This window comes from Scleropages formosus, chromosome 6 (assembly GCF_900964775.1).
Source record: "Scleropages formosus chromosome 6, fSclFor1.1, whole genome shotgun sequence".
NCBI lineage: Eukaryota > Metazoa > Chordata > Actinopteri > Osteoglossiformes > Osteoglossidae > Scleropages > Scleropages formosus.
The window spans coordinates 18266558-18287284 of NC_041811.1; the positions used below are offsets into that span (position 1 = coordinate 18266558).

Consider the following 20727-nt stretch of genomic DNA (forward strand, 5'->3'; position numbering starts at 1 on the left):
TGTTATGTTTTTTACTATTAATTTTTTCCGTTTATGTCACTGGTCCTACACCAGCTATAGTTTTTTTTTTTTTTTTTGCAACAAAATACCAACAATTTTGTACCATTTTCTATATGTTTGTTGGTTAACTGTAGCTTTCATCCAAAGTGACTTACTATGCCTGAGCCATTTATACATCTGGATATTTTTACTGGAACAGTGAGTGGTGCTGGAACCTGCAAGTTACAAGCCCATGTCTTTACCTCTTACGCTGTATGCTGCTGCTATATGATGGTGTTGATGCTGTGCTGATGATGTGTATGTTGACACTGTGCTCTCAATTAGCTTGCAGGATCAGGAGGAGCCTTCAGTGCTAGCCCTGCTCAATGCGGGATTCAACAGGGTGCGTACCCTCTGCTCTGAGTCCACTGGCTCTCTTCAAAGTTAAATCCATTGTGAATTCAACAAGGTACAATGGGTCCACAGTTGACATGAGCCCAACAGATACTTGGACTGCTCTCAATCACTGCCTTTAGCACCTTTATACCTGGGGGGGATAAACAAACATAGGTGCGACTGGGACTAAGTCATTATGTAGGGTTTACAGTACCAGATGTACCCTTGTTAAATCAGTTATCCTGCACTGTACACTAACATAGTTGGCTCAGGAGGAAATTCATACGCTGCAGTTATACAACATTCATGTGACTTTTTTAGTTGGATTCCTCGAGCCCTTGGGGGATGAAAGCTCTTCAAACTAAACACAGTGCATGTGTGGAGATAGAGTACTACCCTAAGCCCTACGTAATGAAGTGGATTACCCTAAACTGCATGTAGCTCGAAATTGTAACCAGGAAAATATGTTTGCTCCGTAACTAATCGTCAATGAGGTCATTATGAATCGCCCAAACATGGCTTTGGGGAAGAAATGGCTGTGTAAACTTAAAGACATTATGATGATCAGACACAGTCAAGAATGTAAATATGAATTGTGGGCTGCAGTACATGCTGTTTTTTGCTGACAGGTTCTAGGTTCTATTGCTTCATTCTGTTTTGAATCTGATTTGTCTTGCATTTGCATTTGGAGCAGCAAACCACTATATGCTTTTGCATCCACTTATCCAATGCTGTTGATGTCAAGATGAAGTTAACAGAAGTATATCCTGCAATTTCAAAAATACGCTGCTCATTACTTCCGTCTTCTGGCTTTAGTCATGTTTAGAGCCAGGCGAACATTCTGAAAAGATATGTTTAACAACCTATGAAAAATTACATCGTCCTGTATGTTATCTTTAATTTACCGCAGACCCCTTCTGAAATGACCTACAGTGTCATCACAGGAAATTTTACAGAGATTTTTCTGAGGTTTCGCATGGAATATTAGCATACAAATGCATAAATACAACTCCTGAAAGAAACCAGTGATATATACCTGACCTCACAGTTTTTCCTCCTGATAAAGTTTATGGCTTTTCAATTATGTTTAGACAGACTACCGAGCCATTAAATTGCTATATACTGTGTTTTATAATCAGATTTACCATCAGGACCCTAGTCGTCTGGTGTCATGAGATCTCCACACATCTGGTATCGCTCTTAGCCATCTTTCTTTTGGCCTGTTGTTTTGTCTTTCAGAGGTTTCTGGAGAACAGCAGCGTCTCAGCCTGCTACAATGAGCTTATCCAGATCGAGCGCGGAGAAGTGCGTCTACAGTTCAAACTGAGGTAGATCAAGTCAGCCGTCACTAGTGTCAAATTATACTTGTGAACTTTTGGGCCTTAGTTCTGAATATCATGTAGCTCAAAGGCCACAGCTCTCCTTAATGTTCAAGGCCATATTGTATTAATGTGCTTCCAGTAATATAATCAGCCAATTTCCAGTTACAGAAAGTGCAGCAGATAATAGAAAACAGTTTGTTGTCTTTGTTGCGCTCGGTTGGGTTTGAAAACAAATACGCGTTTTAATTTCACTGTAAGTTACTCGGCAATTGAGAAGATTTAGAGCAGTACGCAGCAAAGCGGCCCTTAAATTTTATTGTCGCACGAAGCGTTGTCGGATGAGCGATGTCTGATGCTTTTTGCTTCTGCAGGGCCTGCAACTCGTTGTTCATGGCGCTGGAGCACTGTCAGGACGCAGTGGAGATCACCAGCGAAGATCATGTCATACAGGTACGGAATGGGAGGGGAGGTCGCAACTCGAGCGCACGCTCCAGGCCGGGCGGTTGGCTTAATTCAGCCCACCTGCGGAGCACTTTGGCTTTGACAGTAAAAATCTAGCCTGAAACAACATTTTCTTTGCAAATAGAGCCGTTTTAAGTCTGAAGTTGGTTCAGATGGTAGAACCATTCTTGCCTCTTTGATATTACAAAATTGTTTATTTTATTTTCTGCTGTAAATAAAGTTTTTGGTTTATTTTAATTGGAGTTTCCCCCACCCCCCACCCATTCGAAGTATGTGAATCCAGCATTTGAGCGGATGATGGGGTACCACAGAGGAGAGCTCATCGACAAGGAGCTCACAGAGCTGCCAAAGAGTGACAAGAACAGGACAGACCTACTGGATACCATCAACACCTGCATCAAGAAAGGAAAGGTCGATATCCACAAGTCAATGCTGGAGAGATCTATATGACCTGTTCAGAGTGGTCCTTGAATATGTAAATATATGTCTGTAAATTATGAATATATCTAATATAAAAAGAAGTTGATTTTGAATTGAACAGATAAATGAACAAAAATTGCAAAAAAAAAAAAAGGATTTATAAAATATAATCTTTATTGGCTTTGCTTTAAACTTGAGGTCAGGTCCCTGTGCATCATTCGATTCCCAAGGAAGATACAGCTTGTACTCCAACTGATTATGTCACGTGGTAGTTTGGGTTTCAGATTCTCTGTGTTGCTCCTTTGCAGGAATGGCAGGGTATTTGCTATGCCAGGAAGAAGTCTGGGGAGAGTATTCAACAGCATGTCAGAATAACCCCTGTCATTGGACAAGGAGGGTAAGTGGTATTATCTACAGCCCTTCTTAGGTATGTGCTCCTGTTAGTGTATATCTGATACATATATTAAAGTACATTTCAGACTCTTAAAATGTACTTATACATATATATATCTACATACGTTTATGCATGCATACATACTTTGATTCACTATTTTTTGGAAGTTTTCTGTTTTCACATGCATCGTACAGGTGGTGTGTACCAAAAAGTATGTTTGACATTGTTTTTTTGTTCTCCTGCTTTTCTATTTCCAGGAAAATCCGGCATATTGTCTCAATCAAAAGACCTCACAGCGACAACAATAAACAGGTGAGTCGATATGTTACTCACTCACTGAACCGGCACTGTGTTGGCAAAACAACTCTTTTTAGTAAGGAGATGCATTTGTACAATGTGAGAATGTAATCTCCTTCAAAAATTTGATTTAATAGTTCAGTGGTTCCCATGCCTCCCCTTGGGGACTCTAGCCATTCTGTGTATTTATTCCATCATGCCACAAACACAAGCCATTGTGTTAACCATTACTTAATTAGCTGAATCTATTATATTGGTAGTGGAATAGAAGGAATACATAGGATGACCAGGGCTCCCAAAAAAAACAAGTTTGGGAAACACTGTAATAGTTTATTCCAAAAGCAGCTTATACAATACAAACTGACAAATAAAAATGCTCCTAAAAACAGTTTCTGCATTGTGGAAAATAAACCAAAAATTCAAATATATTTAAGAATGTACTTATCCAGGTCAATGTCAAAAACTCATGTTATACGTATTTAAGAGTTAAAGCATGCACATGTCTTGAGAAAACACACATTATGAGAACAACATGTATTTTTGCATTTTTTCAGGCACTGTGCATAACATCTATGGGTAGTTAAGCCTGTTAAACACAGCATGACTGAAGATCTCAAAGGGGGTAATGAACCTAAGCGGCAGGTGTTTGTTCTTAACTTTAATGCACCGTTGTAGGCGAAGCCTTTTAAAATATTTTGGAACTCAGTATGAATTCCCATCTTTTGCTAAAAAGCAAAACATTACCAGCATAATAAAATATCTATCTTTGTTGCAAGCCAATGCTTTCCTCCCAGAGTGTTGCCAAAGCAGGCAGCCAAGAAGCTAGCTAACAAATACATTTAACAAATAAATTTGCATAACAACCAGTGACATCAGTTCACAGAAAGAGAGCATTTGTTTCATCACAGTGAAGGTCTTTCAAATAGCCAGTCGTACACTGTAACTGAAACTTTCTCATCAGACGTACACTGTTAACGGCTTTGAAATGATGGGTCTGATGTTCTTATAGTTTACATATTTCAGAAACATGAAATCTGCTATTTTAAAGGTTGCTAGCTGTGGGCAGCTGGTAATGTAGCGTTTTAAGCTGCTGCCTTTTGCCCCTAAGGTTGCAGGTTCAATTCCAACCTCTGGCAGTAATCCCCTTGAGTAAGGTATTTACCCTAAACTGCATCAGTTTAAAAAAAATGTTACCCAGCTTCCTTAATGGGTAAATAACTGTAAGTTGCTTTGGATCAAAGCATCAGTTAAGTGAATAAATGTTGAGTGTTCATTTCAACAAGTGGATAGCATATCTTCCTAACAAATGAGCAGAATGCCTTGAAAAATTGCATTTTCCTAGTTTTTTGCATTTTACCATATTTTTTTTTCTAAAATGCACAAAGAAAATTTAATGGCAAATATAAAGGGAACACTTCATTAGAACGTTACATTCACATTGACATTATTAATTTACCAGATGCTTTTCTCCAACGCTATGTACGACTCAAAGAATACAAAAAAGCATTTCACCAAGACAAACAGTTATAGATGCAGATGCTTGATTCTTGAAGTACAGTCATTTAGTCTAACACCACCATTTAACCAGCATACATTACACAAGTAGCTGTATATAGAACTGATAGAGAGTACAGTTTTTTGTTTTTGAAGAGATGATATAGAGCAATGTCGGTGGCGTAGATATGACATCAGGAGAGAAGCGGGTCAGAAAGAGATGTGTTTTGAGGCCGTTCTTGAACGTTACAAGATATCCAGCAGTTCTGAGGGACGGGGGGGAGATTATTACACCACGTGGAACCGGAACCGAGAACCATTCATACCACATCTGTTGCGAATGTAGTTTTTCAGAAGTCTTCAGAGAGGTTTTGCGGAACTGATCAATAGATCCAATTTATCATTCGAAAAGCAGATGCTGTTTTTTTTCTGAAATGGCAACGAACCAGAAGGTGAAGCCAAGTGCGAAGCAGTTTGTCATTTTAATCAGCTTCCTGGACATCATGCTTTTCATTTGGTGGGATCTCAGTTCAAGGTGCCGAAGGCTCATTGCCAAAAACCACGGCTATTTTTACAATTACAGCTACAAGTGCAGCTCTGCATTGTAGACTGAAACGCCACTTTAGGCCTTTTTATCTGCCGTGCTGTAGGTGATCTGAGTCAGCCCTCTTTGTTTTCCCTGCCAAATGGACCGATTTCTTTCCTGCCTTTCACTCTTCACATTATTGCGCCTCTCTTTTCTGAAACCACCTGCATTCTGGGAGCAGCGAAGGGTTTTTTCTCTTGGGCTGCCAAGTGCATGTGGTTTGGATTGGGGCTGTACATCGGTGCATGTCTTTTCTCTAGCTGAGAGAAGAGGACAGGTGACGGCACCGGACTGGCCGGGCGCTGTTCTCGGCCACTGCGGAGAAGGGGCTGCTCACGCCGCGCTTCCACACGACCCATTAAGGTCCCGCGCAGTCATTTTCATCTCCGTCTTAAAACTCGATGTGGGAATTTTGCTCTCGGTTTTGATGAAGGAGATAAACATAAGGGCGATCGATCATTTTTAGGCTAATTGCCTGGCACCTATTTTCCCGTCTTGTTCCAGCTGATAAACAGAATTACTTGTGCTGCCACTTATTTATTACTAATTTAGCAATTCAGAGTGTACGCACTGCGCGTAAACTTGCGGTATTTAACGCCGTGAACTTACCAGTCAACGCATGCTTTCCGGAAGTGTCCATAAGAAATTAGATGTCAAAAGAAACTTTCTTTCTCTTTTAAATTCAGCGAACTTCCTACGCATTCGTTGATTCTTAAGGGGATTCACGATCTAATAAAACACAAAATTCGGTCAACGCTGAACAACATCTTGGTCTCACCATATGATTCACGTTCCCTCGGTGTCTGGGATGAAGTAAGGACACTGATGCAGTAGTCGGGAGGAAATCATTTAAAACGTCACAGATATTTGACCCTGATTCCTCTGAGTCAGTAGGAGTTCAGTTTAATTCTGCCATACGTCGAACCTTGCGCTTTGCCTGCTGGTACAGATTTCACTAAGACCGTTTGTTGATGTTTTACGTCATCGCGCAGGCTGTGGAGATGCAAATGAGGAGAATTAAAGCTCCGAAAATAGAAATATTGACAGTGCCTCCCTGAGGCCTGACAGCCAAACAGTGGCGTGCTCTGAATCGGTGGTGTGGACTACCTGCTGTTGTAGTGACGTTACCGTCCTTGATGATCTGCCATCCTGCAGACTTTACAGAAGCCGAGACTGTATTAAAACATAGCTTCTCTAAGCTCCTTCAGATTTACTCCCACGATCAAATGCGATCTCACACACACACTGTCTGAAACCGCTCGTCCCAAGCTGGGTTGCAGCAAACCGGAGCCTAACCCGGAAACACGGGGCACAAGGCCGGAGGGGGAGGGGACGCACCCAGGACGGGACGCCAGTCCATCGCAAGGCACCCCAGGCAGGACTCAAACCTCAGACCCGCCACAGAGGGGGACCCAGCCAAACCCGCTGCGCTGCCGCACCCCCCTTAAAATGTGAACTTTCTTACTTTATTTGAATTGTACTTTAAGTGGGTGAAGCTGGTTCTAATCTTTTTTTTATTACAACTCAGTGGAAGAATGCGGCAATAAGACTTGATGGCGATTCCCTTTTAGGGCTCTGACTCGAAAACCCGGTACGAAAGTCCTTGCCTCCCTACACTCGGAGTATCTCCTCATGTGTGACTACAGAGAATGCATTCTTTAAGGCAGCAGCTCATCCCCGCGGTTTCTGGGTAGTTAGCGGTGCAGTGGTCCCCGTGGGACAGCCCGGAGTAGTTACTGGTGCTGCTAATGCGGTATGGGGCTGCTCCCTGCCTCAGAGAAGGTGCCTAATGATGTTTGACACTGTGGTGTGAAAGACAGCCCTGAGCAGTGCCTCAGGGTAGATCGAGAAATGAGACACACACATACCTGCAGAGGTCCATACGTAGGTTAAACATCAGCCACGGGGAACTTTCTAGAGCAACTGGGGCTGCGGGTAGTATTCTGGTAAGAGCTATTAGCTTGCGCTCAAGGGTCCGAGGGTCAAATCCCACCTCTCGCAGTAGTACCCTTGAGCAAGGTACTTACTCTGAGTTGATATAGTTCAGATGAACCAGCTGTGTGAATGGGTAAATCATTGTACACAGTTTAATACCTTAACTCACTTTGGAGGATAGCATCAGCTAAATGAATAAATGTAAATGCAGTGTGAGGTCCAGTGGTTCAGTATGTCTGGGTAGGGGTCTGAATTTTGCTTATGAGCACTGCAAATGAGTTCATGAAATGGCGATGAAGAATTTCGTTCAAAACACAATGGAGTCCTCTGCTGGCTTAGCCAAACGGCAAATGCAATGACTCCTCTCTTGTGGAGAAATCACATTTACGCAGAGCTGTGTGAGCCGTGAACGAATGTTCCCAATAGAGACAAATTTGGAGAGCATCAGTAATTGCGTGATTCTTCGAAACAGAGCTTAGCAACGCTGATGGGTATTAGTGGGTTGCATGATTTTAATTGAGAAGATGGCTTGCAGGGAGGGCTCGGGGCACACGCTCGGTGGAGCCTCCGTGTGACTGTACTTCTGAGAGCTTGAGCGCTGATTCTCTCCCAGCATTCCCTGGAAAGCCCTGCTGCCCTGGAACATCAGTCGCTCTCCGCAGAGCGCACGCGGCGGCTCTTCGCACCGGCGTATCCCGCCGATGGTGCTACAGCCACAGGACCCAACCAGAGGAAAAAAAGTCTTCTGTATCACGAGCAGCTTCTTGTGGGGTGTGGTGCGAACAGCCTTTGCCCTCGTTTCACATGCACCGCCATAATAGTGCCATCGATGAATGAGTCTGATGGCCGGGAGACGGATGCGGTCACATTTAAATTTGTTCTGTTCTGTTTATTTTATAAAATGAGAAATCGGCACCGTTTTCCACAGATTTAACATGGAGTGCTCATTTCCACTGGCTGGTAAAGTCTTCGTAGAGGTCTGTCACAGAGGTGTTGTTATAGCTTCCCAGAAGAGGGTGGAGGTGATTCATCTCAGTCCTACTGCTACTCACGGAAACTTGAGGTCCCAAAAGGGATCCACGATTGGGTTGGGAACAAGCGCCTATGGACACCTTCGTCCGATGCGGGGAGTCCCGGAGACAGCGTTCATCGATCCATCACTCGGCACAAATCAGCGTTACAGGAGACCTTAGATAATATTGGCGTTGTCTATTTTCACTGCCCCCCTCTCGTCTTTGTAGCGATCAAGGAGAGGCTTGCAGTGCGGATGCAGGCTGGTGTTGTAATTGAATTTGACTCCCGTTTCCTGTTGTTTGTGTTTACCGCTCTTCTCATGGGGAAAAGACCACTGTTCAGGAACTTTTCTCTCGTTCTCCACAACTGTTTATTCCAAGTAAACTTCTGGCTGATCTTTCTGTTTGTGTGTGACTTCCAGCTCCTTTAAACCAAGTCATGAACTGCAGGCCAAACAGACAAGAGTTGGCTTTAACGCGCACCCTCCCAGTGGCGAGCAGTTACGACTATGAATTAACAGAAAGCTACGGCTTTCCCAATAATAATACTCAGCGCTTGTGTTATGACAGTTACAAGTGTGGAAAACCTGAAGCTTTACGCTGAAGTCCAAGCTGTTGATTCTCATTTGATCTGTTTACAAGTTCTGACCACAAAATATGGTTTCACTAACAGCGTGGAGACCCTGCTTTTTCGAATGGAATGCAAGTAAAGTTGTTTGTCCCGTTGGAGTTCTTTATTAAATCGCAACAACGTTTTTTTTCTGGTTTTGTAGTTTTTTGCTTGAAACTTTTTTTCTTTTTTTTTTTTGCTTTCTAAACATTGTTGTATTCATTGCAAAGATTGGTATAAATACGATTATGTGGAAACTGCATAATGTTTTGAAATGCCCTATAATTTGGTTTAGAGTAATGGAAATTTAGAGAATAGCTTAAAATCATGTCATTTCTCATACATTAAAATTACTAAGTTGAGTACAATGATAATATGCATAAGTGATAAAATGATGACCACGCTCTTACCATATCATGAATTACTGACACAGCCTTTCTATCTTATCAGGTACATAAATTAAGTCGAGATGAAAAATACAGTGGGGAAAATTCAGGTACGAAATGAGACCTTTTATTTACGTTATCCTTGTTATGAAAATATTATTGTGTCACTTCCGATTATATTAATGTTTTAATTACAGCTAAATGAGGCTCTGTTAAATAAAAAGAAATTCAGTCTGCCATGCCAGAAAATATACTATCTAGAATTTAGCCAAACGGCCCATAGATTGTCAAAGTCCCATCTAATTTTTTTTTCTTTTTTTCCCAGAATGCCAATCCCTTCGTTACAAGGACAGAAGGAAAGAGTCAGTTGATGTCAGGTCCATCAGCTCTCGAAGCAGTGACGGTACGGGCACCCGGCCCGCCCCTTGTGGCATCTTCAGTTCTGCAGTTATGTCCTGGAGATGTGTGATCGTCACTGGGCCCACTGGGAAGGAGGGCTGCAAAGGGCAGTAGGGTGGAGCGCTGGCTGGGGGTGCGAGCGAGTCGGGCACTCGGTGCTGTAATTCAGCCAGAGGTGCAGGGGCCACTTTGGCGCCTCCTCTCTTTGCTGATGCACCTTTGGCTATTTCAGGGATTTGTGTTAAGTGGTGGTCCTCCCTTGTATGCCTTCTCCTGCTTCTTCTGCGTTGCGTAAGAGGAGTCTTGTAGTAGATGGTCCCAAGACGCTGTGGGAGTGTCATATTTGTAAGTGTGCTTTTCCAAATCAAAAGCAAAACCATTTTAAACTCTCCATTCGCAGTATGAATGATATGAATTTATTAAGCAATGTAAAATGTACATGCAAAAGATGTTCACACTTCTTTAACTGCCAGTATATACATTTAGTAACTGGTATTTGTAAAGATTCAGTAGTAGTGGTGGTTTTGGTAGTCATATTAATAGCAGGCAGATTAGCAAGAGGAGAAGCAGTATTAATAGCAGTGGAAACACACAAATTTACTGCGATACTATGAATTCCCTTTCCCAAAGCATGGTTACTGGCAAGTAACCCTGAGAGGAAAGGAATTTCAAGTTGGACTTGAGCTTACTTCAGAGGCACAATCGAAGACAGCCAGATAATTGTAAACAACTGCTGAGTGGATTTAAATTAGATTAAAGGTCAACAATTAACCTGGATTAAAAGTTATAGCACACCTACAGTTAGGAAAATATTGAGCAGTTTCGCTGCTTTTGCTGTACAGTTACCATGGTACAGCTTAAAATGCAGTTGGTTCTTGGCATCAGAGGAGTATTTTAGAACGATAGAGTGATGTTCTACAGTCGGAAAAGTGTCAAAACATTATACAATAGTGCTTAACCAGCGATTTGCTAGAATTAGACAGATGTTGAAGAACTGTATGTATAGAAGTGCTCTAAAATGAGATGTTCTTCAGTTATATTACTGTGTTCTGGAGTCACAGTGGTTTTCTAGACTTATACTGTAAGGCTTTAGAGCAGTAATGGGGTTCTAAAATTATACAGTGGTGTTATACAATAAGAATCTCACACACACACACACAGTCTGAAACCGCTCGTCCCAGGAGGGGTTGTGGCGAATCGGAGCCTAGCCCAGCAACACAGGGCACAGGGCCGGAGGAGGAGGAGGGGACACACTCAGGATGGGACACCAGTCCGTCACAAGGCACTCCAAGCAAGACCTGAACCCCAGACCCACCGGACAGTGGGACCCAGACAAACCCCCCACACCCCCCTAGAATAAGAATGATTTTTTAAATTATACAGTGATGTTTAAGAGTGAGGCAAGTGTTCTAAAATTACACAATAGTGTTCTAGATTTCACGGTGTTGTCACAGTCAAAGGGGTGTTCTAAAATGATATTGTGATCTAGAATCAGAATATAAAATTCTGAAGTTTGCACTGTTGTATTATTGTTATATTACTGTTGCCTTATTTGAGAATATGTTTGTTCTGTAGCTCCCAGCTTACAGAACCGCAGGTACTCTTCCATGGCCAGAATCCACTCCATGACCATCGAGGCTCCAATCACAAAGGTAAGGCCGCCCCTCAGTGTGGGTCCTCTAAAGTTCTATGCAAAAAACCTTATGTTACCTTCAACCTTCCTTTTCTTTCTGAAGCATATTTATATTGACATTTACATTCATTCAATGAGCAAATTCTTTTCGACAAAATAACACGCAACTGAGAAGAAACGGCAGTGCATTTCACAGAACATTTAATAGTTAAAGAGTTATAGATGTAGACAGTTGATTCCCAAAGCACAGTCAGTTTGTCTGATAGCACCTCCTACCTATGTACATTACACAAGTAGCTGCCTATAGAATATGAAAACAACATTATTGTGTCATGTGGTGTGATGCAAAATTATGAAGCTGTCAAGAGATCGAGAGAGAAGTACGTCCGAAAGATTAGTTTTTGACCGTTCGGGAATGGCGAAAGGGACTCGGCAATTCTGAGTGAGAGAGGGAGTTCATTTGACCACATTGGCATTTTGGACCCCTCATCAGCGGGACCAGCTAGTGCTTTTCCTGGGGTGCAGGGAGCGATCAGGTCTTGTAGGTATCAGTTTGCAGATCCTTGCAGGCTGCAGCTGGATTCTTGAAGTACAATCTTCCTGTCTTTGACTACGCGTGTGAGCGCATCGCAAACGGCTACGGCAACGTGCTGGCTGTGCTTCAGCTCTACTCTGACACTGTGAATGTGCTCCCAGTGAACAAAATGTAAAACGATCTTTCCCATGGCATGTGGCGGACAAGGTCATCAACATCATCAACGCAGCCCAGGAGAGCAGCCCGGTGACTGTGGCAGAGGCCCTGGACCGGGTCCTAGAGATCCTCAGAACCACTGAACTGTACTCGCCCCAGCTAGCCTCAAAAGAGGACGACCCGCACACCAATGACCTAGTGGGGGGTCTCATGAGTGTGAGTGCCAGGTGCCGCATTTACGCCACACGCACCGTTATTTCATCCGTATCTGGTTTTCCTAAATTTGTTTGGTTTTGAATGTTTACGCCAGTCCTAACCTATTGAAAAGCTTACAGTACATCTCAGCCGTATGGAAAGTCTACAGTGGCGTATTGGAAAAATCGTATTAAAGAACTCAATGTTATTTTATCCATTTGGGACAATGATCATAAGAATGATGAACAGAAATTATGAGATGTTGTTCAATTACTGGGAATTTTGTAGTAATATTAACATACAAAAAAAAATACACAGATCCTTCGTAATACACAAAAATATTTGCTGTGTAAACCACTATCTCTACCAAATATGACTAGACAAATTCATACAAGACTCATATACTGATACATTTTTGTCTGCTAGGATGGACTGAGAAGACTTTCTGGAAATGAGTATGTATTTTCAAAGAGTAAGTTTCAAAATATGCATACTGTGTTTGTTCACACCTTTACACAAATAGTACTGTTATTGATGTATGTAATTTTTTTGTGACTGTACAAATCTCATGAGCTCTATTGAGCATTTGTAAATGGCTTCGTATTCAGTTTGCACGTACTGAACATTTTCCTTTACATTTACATCGTGCTCAACATTAAACAGAAGTATTTCTTGGGATTCCATGAAAGTCAGTTTCTCGGAAAAACAAACTGATTCACTGATTCGGTGATTGGTGTCCTTACAGTGAGCAAAAGCTCTTTTTCTCAGAAAAAGACCTGTACTTCAAACGACAGCTGAATTTCCCCGAGTGGTCATATAGCACGTGCTCGTTTTCCCCCTTCATCCAATGTTCCTCTTCACAGACGTGACCCAAGGTCAACTCGCCGTGCCCGTCACACTTAACGACATCCCCCCTCCCATCGCCAAAATGCTCGACAACGAGGATCGCTGGGATTTCAACATCTTGGAGCTGGAGGCTGCGACACAAAAGAGGTTATGAGAGAAGGGAGGGGGTCGTGCGGTTTTAGAATATATTGTATCCATTTATATTCTTTTTTATCGTATGTATCTATTAAGGTTAATGTGTTATGTGTTGTTGTCAATTAGCTAAAGACTGAAATATTTTATAATCTAAATATTAACGGTATTCAAGAAATATAAGGAGTATAAAGATATATAATAATATATATAAAGAAAGATATATTGTTAAAACCAACCCACTAAACAACCAACCAATTTCAAGAAGCGCTTGTCCCGAGCGGGGTCACGGCGAGCCGGAGCCTAACCCGGAGACGTTGGGCGCAAGGCTGAAGGGGTGGGGGGGCACACCCTGGACGGGACGCCAGTCCATCGCAGGGCCATAACTATACACCCAGTCACACAGTTGGGCGAAGGTTATTGTTAAAACATTGCAGTTAGCTCATAATCGCACAATATTCTACACACAGTATTTTATTCATTAAAGTATTGTATTGTGCAGTGTATTTAGCTATTTTTTTGGAATTATACTTATTATTGGTGTGTAAAAGTGATTTGGAAATTTTCAGATTGATGCATTACACAACGTAACAAAAGTTTTCCATTCAGTTTTGTCAGATTAAACATACTTTTGATGTCAGTTTGTGCTATATGTCAGTTTCTACAAAAATATTCCACATTCCTGAAGGTAGCAAATGTTGGGATTTTGCTCCAAGTACCAAATATTCCAGTATCTTTTAGAATATGATGTTTTCTAGAATGTTCCGGGGCCTTCTAGAATCTTCCCATGTCTGCAAGATTCTGTGGCTAAAACTGACACTCTGCAAGAACTAGTGTTTTTGTGATCAGTAAACTTTTCTAATAATGTAAAAATTGATATAATGAAGAACTTTGAAAAATGTTATTACGTCGTGTCATAGTTTTTCACGCGTAGTGTAATGCTCTGACGGTGTTTTCAGTAGGTCCGCTCTCACAGGTGGGTTTCCCATAGCATCAGCGCACTTGTGCTCTGTGTCTATTCGCAGACCCCTGACCTACCTCGGTTTGAAAATCTTTGCTCGTTTTGGAGTGTGTGAGTTTCTAAGCTGCACGGAGGCGACGCTGCGGTCTTGGCTGCAGGTGATTGAGGCTAATTACCATTCGTCAAACTCCTACCACAACTCTACGCATGCCGCCGATGTGCTGCACGCGACCGCGTACTTCCTTCGCAAGGACAGAGTTAAGGTATGGTGAAATGGTCTGCAATCACCTCCACGTGTGCAAAATACCCCTTAACAAAAAGCTTTGTAAAGGCTAAGAAAGTGAGGGTTTTTACTAGGTAACGGAAGGGCATGAAACCTAAATTCAACATTAATTGAAGTTTGGTAAGTATTGTTTTTCTCATGAAAAAGTATAATATAAATAGAGGTAAATATTTTGACATAAGATATCAAATCAGGAGGGGGATGTGGTGGTGCGGCGGGTTCAGCCGGTACCCGCTGTGTGATGGGTCTGGGGTTCGAGCCCTGCTTGGGGTGCCTTGCAATGGACTGGCGTCCCATCCTGGGTGTGTCCCCTCCCCCTCCAGCCTTGAGCCCTTTGTTGCCGGGTTAGGCTCCGGTTCGCTGCGACCCCGCTCGGGGACAAGCGGTTGTTGACGATGGATGAATGGATACCAAACCAGTTTATTACAAGGTAGTAATTGTTTTTTTCTAACTTGTTAACAAGCCATCCATCCATCCATCCATCCACTTTCAATAACTAGTTGTCCTGGTAAGGGCCACAGTGTTCCAGAGCCTATCCCAGAAGCTAACTAATTTATTAATTAAACAAATTAGTGTAAATTATTTTATATATTCATTTAGTTGTTTGTACTGATTACATGGCTAGTTAGCACCCTCCAAGCACGTCAGTTGATTATTACTCTTCTGACAGTCCTGTTTTTAATTAGCCTCACTGTTTTTGATCTCTTTTCTTGCAATGCTGCAGGCGATCCCTTTACACAACAGCTTCTGGAGAATCTGGAAATCCGTATTTCCAAAACTCACAAATCAGCATGTCTTCCTTTGGCAGTGCGAGATCTCAGTAATAAATTAGTCATTTTCTCTATGCTTATTTACTCCACGGATTGTTTTCAGATGCCAGCTGAAACATTAATGAAAGCTGCGCTGCCAGATCCAAAGCAATTTGCTAGACATTGGTTATGAGTGTAGATACGTACAATATAGTGTCAATTCTTTTTCCTCCTGCCTTCATGAATAAGCGTTGACAGAATAACCCTTTGTGACGAAAGCTGAGCAAAGTTGTTCCCTATGTGCCGCGCATCCCAGGGCAGTCTGGACCAGCTGGATGTGGTGGCCGCCCTCATAGCCGCCACAGTTCACGACGTGGACCACCCTGGCCGCACCAACTCGTTCCTGTGCAACGCGGGCAGCGAGCTGGCCATCCTGTACAACGACACGGCCGTCCTGGAGAGCCACCACGCCGCGCTGGCCTTCCAGCTGACCGTGCGGGACAAGAAGTGTAACATCTTCAGGAATATGGAGAGGTCTCTACGCTTTACGACTACGATTGTAACATAAAGGCAGTTTAAACTGGGAGTCGTGGGCGTTCGGCAATGGGCAAATTTAGCGGCGAATATGTGCTGGTTTTATGAAAGGGACATACCGCCCTGTCATTTACAGTGATTAATTTCCCACGTGCTTTTCTGCAAAGCGACACACTGTTATTATTAAATAGGATTTAACTGATGCTTTTGTCTAAGGCAACTTACTTATACACAATCACGCACACAGACTCACACTAGGGGCAGTTTAGATTGACAGGTTCGCCGGGAACACGTCTTTGGACCGTGGGAGGATACCGGAGAGCCTGGAGGAAACCCGTGCAAACACCACGTAGGCTGAGCTGTATTCAAACCCACAGCCAAGGAGCTCTGAGGCACCGGCACTTCTTGCTGTGCCACCATATCCCATGAAGAATACTGAAAACGGTAGATGCAAAGCGGCTGAATCATAAGTCAGCTCATAAGTATTATAGTTAACATAGGACGTGCTGAAGGCTGGACTTAAGGTTGAGGGTTGCGGTCATAGTAGATGAGCCTTTTGTGAAATGGAAATCGATTTTTTTTTTTTTAAAGCATTTTATTTGTGTTTTAGCAGCAGACACAAAAATGTTGCGGAAATAAATTTAAGCTGCTAGTACCTTGTTTGCTTCTGACTGCTGATATGGTGAAGTTATTCGACTCAGCAGGCAAAAATGGTGCGATTCCACAGTCAGAGTGAACCGATCTCCTCACGCTCGTGTGCAGGACTCAGTTCCGGACACTGCGGCAGGCCATCATCGACATGGTGCTAGCCACGGAGATGACCCGCCACTTTGAACACGTCAACAAGTTTGTTAACAGCATCAACAAGCCCATGGCAGCTATTGAGGAATCCAGCAGCAACGTGAGCTTCCGATTTCTCGTCCTTCAGCTTCGGCGTGCTCTACACAGGTTTTAATATCCGCACGGTCTTTCCGGTGCTGCAAGCTGGAAAATAAGATTTCCTTATTCAAAGAGGAGGGAAAATTTTCACGTTGTATTTCACAGCATTGAGTAGCTCATTTCATCGTGCAAATATTCCTTTTACTCTTTCATCAGTTGTTTCTAGCCAACATTTCTATCCAAGATTATTTATCTTTTTCCACATTTTAACAGCTAGATATTCTGCTGTACATCTCGGGTTAAACACACTGTTCAAGGGTATTGCAATAGCCCCTATTTCCCAGGGGCTTGAACTAGCAACCCAGACGTTACAAGTCCAAGTCCTAAACCAACGTGCTTTGCAGAGCGAGGGCAGTGACTGCGACTGTCCGGCCAGCATCAAGAACTCTCCAGAGAACCGGCTGCTCATTAAGCGCATGATGATCAAGTGTGCAGACGTGGCTAACCCCTGCCGCCCTCTGGAGCTGTGCATCGAGTGGGCTGGACGCATATCGGAAGAGTACTTCGCCCAGGTGAAGTGATTGCTCAGGCTGTCGGGGGCATTTCGCAGCCACCCTCGTGTTACCGTGTGTTTGAAAAGTAACCTGTGACCTTTGGATTAGGTTGGATTAAAAAATGTCTCAGAAGTTAATATTGTAACTCGTTTTCACATAAGAAATTCTATTTGCATTTCTAAGATTACCTGATGAACCATAACTGAAAAAAAATGCATCATTTAGCATATAAATTTATTGTTAAATTGAAAAAAATGCAAATTTAGTCCTACTGCGCATGATTTTGAAGTAACAAAGAATGACAATCACAGTATTGCCTTGAAATATACTAAGAGATGCTTTTCAAAAATATTACAGTTTGCCGGCTCTGATGATTTGAAAGCCAAACTTTCCTTATACTTGAGTAACGAGACATTTATATTTACACCAGCATTTTTTCATTTTGCAGACACTTTTGTCCAACTCAGGGTAAATAACAGTTCGTTTCACAACACATGAAGAGATTTAGACACAAACACGCAATTGTCGAAACACAGTTAATTTCTCCAGTACCACTGTTTTTGTTTGTACACATTACACCGGTGGCTGCGTGTACAACCCATTGGAAATACTGTATATACAAAGGTGTTCATGACAGATGATGCAATGCAAGTTTATGGTGAAGTTAAGAGATCAGGAGGAAAGTGGGTATAAAAGAAATGCTTCGTGATGCTCTTCTCGAACGTCAGAAAGGATTCAGTAGCGCCGAGGAGGTGAGGAACCTCATTCTACCTCATTGGAGCCAGAACCAAGAAGTTATAGACTTATGATTTAGGACCTCGTGTGATTAGGGCCACCAGGCAGCCAGAGGTGGAGGATCTGGGCTGTCGGAAGTGATCAGGGTCTGTTGCTATTAGAGACAGCCTCAACAAGGAGCAGGACAGGACTGAGTGTTAATATGGGATGTCCATCTCCTGGCCCAGGCTCCTTTCAGCTTCCAGCCACTTTCACTCCCTCCGTTTAGTCCTTTTGGGTAAATTGTTTTTAAAGAGGTGATCTTTCAAATGACTGGCGTTCCATCCAGGGTGTGTGCCCCCCCCCCCCCCCTCGGCCTTGCACCCTGTGTTTCTGGGTAAGGCTCCGGCTCGCCGCGACCCTGTTTGGGACAAGTGGTTGTTGACGATGGATGGATGGATCTGTCAAACGAGTGCCTGACTTGCAGCACGTGGCTGAACGTGTGTGAACAAGGACCCCTGTGTGTTGCAGACGGACGAAGAGAAGAGGCAGGGCTTACCCGTGGTGATGCCCATCTTCGACCGCAACACCTGCAGCGTCCCCAAGTCACAGATCTCCTTCATCGACTACTTTGTCATGGACATGTTCGACGCTTGGGATGGTAATTGCCTTCATTCTTTCAAAGACCTACTGACTTTTATTTGTCTTTTGAACACTAAACTGAGAAATATTTTAAATTAAGAGAAATATTCCTTATGTAGGGGGGCGTGGTGGTGCAGTGGGTTGGACCACAGTCCTGCTCTCCGGTGGGTCTGGGGTTCAAGTCCCACTTGGGGTGCCTTGCGACGGACCGGCGTCCCGTCCTGGGTGTGTCCCCTCCCCCTCCGGCCTTACGCCCTGTGTTGCCGGGTTAGGCTCCGGTTCCCCGCGACCCCGTATGGGACAAGCGGTTCAGAAAATGTGTGTATGTGTGTGTATTCATTATGTGAAGACAGCTTCTACAGCTTCCACAATAACTTCTGAAAATCAGCTACACTTTGACCACATACATCTTAAGTTCAGGGTTCGTTCGTTAGTTTTTAGATTGTCTGGTCCTCTGAAGCTGCCAAGGCACTCTAAGAAAAATTACATATTTATGAACTGTCATGTACTTTTGATAACGCTTTGCGCTGCCACCTCACAGCACCTGAGCTGTTTGGGCATAGGTTCGAATCCAGCTCAGCATGTGTAGAGTTTGCACCTTCTCCTCATGCGCTAGCGCCAGTGCTTTATGGCTCCTGGGCTGTCGTTTGGGTCTCTACACAATACTCTGTAGCATTTTATAAACATTTCTAGAGGAAAACATTTGCACTGATTAACAGCAGTTACATAAATTGTACCATTTTTAATCTACAGCAGCCACAGCTTTCCTGTATGTGTTAGCGATTCATTGATTAGGCATAATTTTCCGAAAATCTCGATATAATCGCATTATCAAAGAGACAAGCAACCGGGCAGCAAAACCACATGGTCCAACATAAGGAGCACAATTTAGATTTATATATAGGCTGACGTAGTAAGAATACGAGGGGCTTTGTACCCAGAGTTTCCGCGAAAAACAAATTTGGCTCGTTCCTGAGTGAACCTGTACGTCATTAACCTGTTATCAAAGGCCATGCGCTCACAGAGCAAAAATGCTTTTATTGGGATTCAGTTGCTCTTCATTATTTGCGTTTCTTTCCCCGCCAAATCAGTGCTTTCTCGATACTGCAAATTCCTTTAAATGTACAGTAAACAAAGTGTGTCAAAATGTATATACAGTACATAATTGTATTGTGATATACATCCGCACACATCACGCTGAAACTTTACCTACAAAAGCTGAAAATTAGGTCTCATGCACTAAACCAAAACCAGAGCGAAGCACGTCATTGGCTCCAATCAGTGGAACTTTGTGGATGCAGTCCGGGGGGAGGGGGCGGGGGGGGTGCTTTCCCATGCCTCTCAGCAGTGCTCTGTCCCTCTAAATTAGGTAAACTTGTCCGAATCCATGGTCGTTTAACAGCAGCGGCAGGATGGGGAGATGTGCGCCCTTTCCCACTGCGTTTACCCCAGAGGACAAACATGTTTGCTGTCAATAGCGCACTGATGTCATGGAAAGTTTTTAAAAAAAAAATGAAAGCGGTAAAAGAGGGGTTTCTGTGGCGAGGGTCAGAACGCACTGAAGCTGAATCCCACCACAAAAGCATTCTCGCGTCCAGGGTCACGACGGGGTCGTGCACAGGGACACCGGGTGGGCTTCCCGAAGAGTCGGCCGCACTCCGCGAAGGACGAAACGCACGCACGCTGGAGATGCGCGCGTCCCGCTTACGGCACGGTTTTGCGGTCCGCGGACCCCTACGCGCTCTTCGGCAGACGCTCCGGTTGAGCGGTCTGCTCCCCGATGAAGGCGCACGGAGCTGCGTGTGAGAAAGACCGCTTGCTATGTAATGTTATTTTTGATGCGAGATGTTTCTGCTCAAGTGATTGGCCGGCGATCAGAGCGTGGTGGTCCACTGTGATTTAGAGTGGAAAAACCCACACTGTGCTCTGCTGCTCGGAGACCGAAAAGCCATAAACAGTTACTCAGCAGAAGATCCTGCTAGATAGCGGCTGACCTTCTAAACATGACAATGAAAAATCACTGCCTCTTTTGAAAAATTATCTCAGTGTCTCATTTGTTTATAATGTCCAGCATGGCCTGTTATGGGAAGATGTTGCAAACATTTTACTTTTTCTCGGAGTCTTTCGAGTGAGATTTGCCATAGCTGTTCCGTGGTTTAGCCGCTCTGTATAAAATAACAGGATGCTGACAGAGCTCACTAGATAGCTGTAAGCTCCGTGC

At 43.4% G+C, this 20727-nt stretch overlaps 1 protein-coding gene across 1 annotated transcript in view; it reads left to right on the forward strand.

Annotated features, from left to right (window-relative positions):
• The window catches only part of pde8b (phosphodiesterase 8B), a 57290-nt gene that overhangs the window by 33703 nt on the left and 2860 nt on the right, over window positions 1-20727 (forward strand). Inside the window, exons 5-21 of the mRNA XM_029253215.1 lie at window positions 325-382; window positions 1615-1703; window positions 2069-2147; window positions 2430-2570; window positions 2888-2976; window positions 3231-3285; window positions 9359-9404; window positions 9620-9697; window positions 11269-11345; window positions 12069-12233; window positions 12639-12684; window positions 13076-13205; window positions 14216-14414; window positions 15500-15717; window positions 16480-16618; window positions 17001-17168; window positions 18396-18525. Coding sequence (XP_029109048.1) covers window positions 325-382; window positions 1615-1703; window positions 2069-2147; window positions 2430-2570; window positions 2888-2976; window positions 3231-3285; window positions 9359-9404; window positions 9620-9697; window positions 11269-11345; window positions 12069-12233; window positions 12639-12684; window positions 13076-13205; window positions 14216-14414; window positions 15500-15717; window positions 16480-16618; window positions 17001-17168; window positions 18396-18525 — 1907 coding nt within the window. The remainder of the gene's footprint in view (window positions 1-324; window positions 383-1614; window positions 1704-2068; window positions 2148-2429; window positions 2571-2887; window positions 2977-3230; window positions 3286-9358; window positions 9405-9619; window positions 9698-11268; window positions 11346-12068; window positions 12234-12638; window positions 12685-13075; window positions 13206-14215; window positions 14415-15499; window positions 15718-16479; window positions 16619-17000; window positions 17169-18395; window positions 18526-20727) is intronic.